At 49.0% G+C, this 3,265-nt stretch overlaps 1 protein-coding gene across 1 annotated transcript; it reads left to right on the top strand.

The window, feature by feature from the left end:
• The first annotated feature begins 241 nt into the window (after positions 1 to 241).
• LOC149349310 (uncharacterized) lies at positions 242 to 1,370 on the top strand. The gene has a single exon (XM_089576766.1). It carries the CDS (start codon positions 339 to 341, stop codon positions 1,191 to 1,193), a length of 855 nt encoding a protein of 284 aa, XP_089432892.1. The 5' UTR covers positions 242 to 338; the 3' UTR covers positions 1,194 to 1,370.
• The last annotated feature ends 1,895 nt before the right edge of the window (positions 1,371 to 3,265 follow it).

Raw genomic sequence — 3,265 nt, 5'->3', positions numbered from 1 at the left:
GCATTGTCTCGCATCCCTCCCAAAGTGCATCCAGTAGACACAGTGGAACTTTTTGCTACCGAAGTCGTGGCTTCTGCTCCAGATGTGCTTCCTCTGAACATGCAGGATATCAGGTATCATCTTTACCTAGCTTATACCTAGATATCAGGGCTTTACCTAGATATCAGGGCATCGGCCGCACCAAGGCCCTCGCTCGTGAATCTGTGTGGTGGCCTGGCATAACAGCGGAGATAACCTCCCTCGTGACCAGCTGTGAAAGGTGCGCCCTTACTCGAGTGAATTCAGCGGAACCACTCCTTCCTACAAATCTCCCTGGTCGTCCCTGGGAAGTTCTGGGCATGGACCTCTTTCACCACAATTCTCAAACCTTCTTGATGGTAGTGGACTACTACTCCCGGTTCCCAGAGGTGGTGACACTGAAAAGTACAACAGCTCCGGTGGTCATTGAGGCGCTCAAAAGTCTGTTCGCCCGTCATGGGATACCGCAACAGGTTAGGTCAGACAACGGTCCGCCATTTTATTCACGTGAATTTACCGTATTCACCGCATCTTATGGTTTCGACCACATCACCAGTAGCCCCCATTACCCACAGTCTAACGGAGAGGCAGAGCGAATGATCCGGACTGTGAAAGATACCTTCCGTAAGGCAAAAGATCCTCACTTGGCCCTTCTCAGCTATAGGGGTACACCAGGTGTGAGTGGCTTCAGCCCGGCTCAGCTCCTAATGGGAAGGCAACTGAGAACTCGAGTCCCAAAGCTGGATGAAAAGCTTCGTCGACACTGGCCCGAAAGGGAGGAGGTAGCCCTCAGAGATGATTCTTACAAGAAAAGGACTGCAAAGGACTTCAACCGACATCATCGCGTCAGGGATCTTCCATCACTTCAGTCTGGTGAGCAGGTCTGGGTTCGACCTGACCAGGTGTGTGCTACAGTTTTGAGCAAGGCGCAGCGTCCAAGGTCCTTCGTCATCGAAACGGAGCGAGGAACGATTCTGCAGCGGAATCGTCGACACCTTGTTCCCTTTGTGCTGAGGGCAGCAGATCCAACACTTCTCCAGCCTCATCCCCTAACTCAACAGGCAGCAGCACCTGATCCGCCGCCTGTTACAGCGAGACCTTCACGTCCTGGGGATGGTGTTGTGTTTACCCGTAGCGGCCGCCGTGTAGTACCACCGGACCGCTTGAACTTGTGACTGAAGGGGGGAGATGTTGGGGTCGCCACCTATGAACTTAATAGTGGCGCCCTCTAAGCTGAAGCGCAGCTAGGGGGTTTGAAAATAAATCACTTTTGTGTTTTGTCCTGGAGCGGAGTGGTCGCCTGGCTCTCTCTTTCTCACGGCCTCCCGGCACGACAGCACGGGAACGCCCACGCAACAGTTTCAAGAAAATTCTGGAACCATATAAGCTTGCTGCCTAAAATGAATCAAAGAAAGCAAGAACAGATTCAAGATGCTGAGGGAAAATGTTTAGAGAGACGACGCGTTGAACTGCATTACATCAGCTATAGCTGAGTCATTTAGGAACGACGATAGGGAAATCTTCCCAAATGAGGGAGCAACACAGGACAGCACAATAGAAAACAGATTAGAAATGACTAGTCTTAACTGGAAAGCGGAAGCAAAAATTCCTAAATTCACATCCGCAGGGATACACGAAATTCCAATCCAGATGATTAATTAACTTGGCCGTATAAGCAAGGAAACGCTGATGAAAGCATTGGAGACAGTCATAACAAACAAGGAAATCCTGCTCAGCTGGAGACAGAGTAAAGTGAATTTGATTTTTAATGGGAGATGAGCTATCATGAATATTAAATCCTTCCGACTGATTACGATAACTTGTATTATATATAGGCTGGCAATGCAGAGGCTGAAATTAAAAATGCAGTCATAGGTAGAAAGTAATGGGATACTCGGATAACTGCATAACAGATTCAGAAGTGGTAGGCGCTTAGATTATAGCCTGTTCATGCTTACCCACTGCACATAGATCTAGCTAAGGCGGAAAAGAGACCTCTGTATTTAGCCTTTCTAGACATAAGAGGTGCATAGAACAACGTGAACAGGGAACTCCTGTGGAACATTTTAAAAGATGAAGGTATCGGTCACGAGGTAATTGATTTTCTGCTGGAAATATACCGAGATAATGAAGTTGAAATTACATGGGAAGTGATAAAAAGTACAAGTGTGAAGGTACACATGGGATTAATGCAAGGTTGTCTTCTATCACAACTGCTGTTCATGCTTTATATGATAAACATGGAAATAAGGTTACAAGGAAGTAACCTAGGTTATAATCTGTCGTACAGATTAGGCGGAAATATCGTTGAGCAACGGCTTCCGGGTTTTATGTATGCGGACAATATTGTGCTGTTAGCAGATAGCCAGGACGCTTTGCAAACTCTGGTTAATTGCTGTGGAGACGAAGGATACGCTCTAGGTTTCAGTATTAGGGCAAAGAAGTCAGGTGTGATGATTTTCAACGATTCAACTGATCAGGTGCTTGCAATACAGGACCATGAAATACCCAGAGTTGCAAAATACAAATATATTGGGACATGGGTAAAAGAAGGGAGGATATACACGAAAAGCACGAGCAGTCTCTTAGGGCGAAAGGGCGAAGAGATGGCGGGGTAATGAAACGTAGGGCATTATGGGCTTACAACAAATATGAAGTACTGAGAGTGTAGTGAATTATCATGAACGCGCCTGAACTATTATGAACGCGCCACAGGTTGCCTCGATGGCAGACGAAGAAGTGGACGACAAAGTGTGCCGGCGCGCGGCTCCAGCTCTCTGGCTGTCTAGACTGACTGTGATTTTGCGGCCATCCGCTCAGCTGTTTGGTGAACTGTGTCGCCGAGTTCACTAGTACGCGAACCCCCTTTAATTTGGTGGAGGTTGCGGTCGTCTGACGCCCTGGACCTTCGCAGCCGTCTTCTTCCGCCGCCCACAATTCCTAAGGACTCCGTGCCCAGCCCCAGCCCGACCCCACCCATGCCCGACAGTTCTGTGTCCTGGAGCGCTGCGGCAGCGTGATCCCGCTTTCTTCAGTGGCACCGGCGACGATGACGTCGAAGGCTGACCACATCCCTACGTGGTCAGCCTTCAAGTCCAATTTTTCTGATGTATTTGGCAGGCCTGCGGTGCGCAAGCTGCGCGCGGAACAACGCCTGCGAAGTCGGGCGCAGCTGCCTGGTGAAAATTTCACCAGCTACATAGAGGACGTTGTGAACCTGTGCACACGAATCGATGCCTCTATGTCT

Source organism: Amblyomma mixtum, chromosome 3 (genome assembly GCF_055824585.1).
Source record: "Amblyomma mixtum isolate Tamu chromosome 3, ASM5582458v1, whole genome shotgun sequence".
Taxonomy (NCBI): domain Eukaryota; kingdom Metazoa; phylum Arthropoda; class Arachnida; order Ixodida; family Ixodidae; genus Amblyomma; species Amblyomma mixtum.
This window is presented reverse-complemented; position numbering and strand designations above follow the sequence as displayed.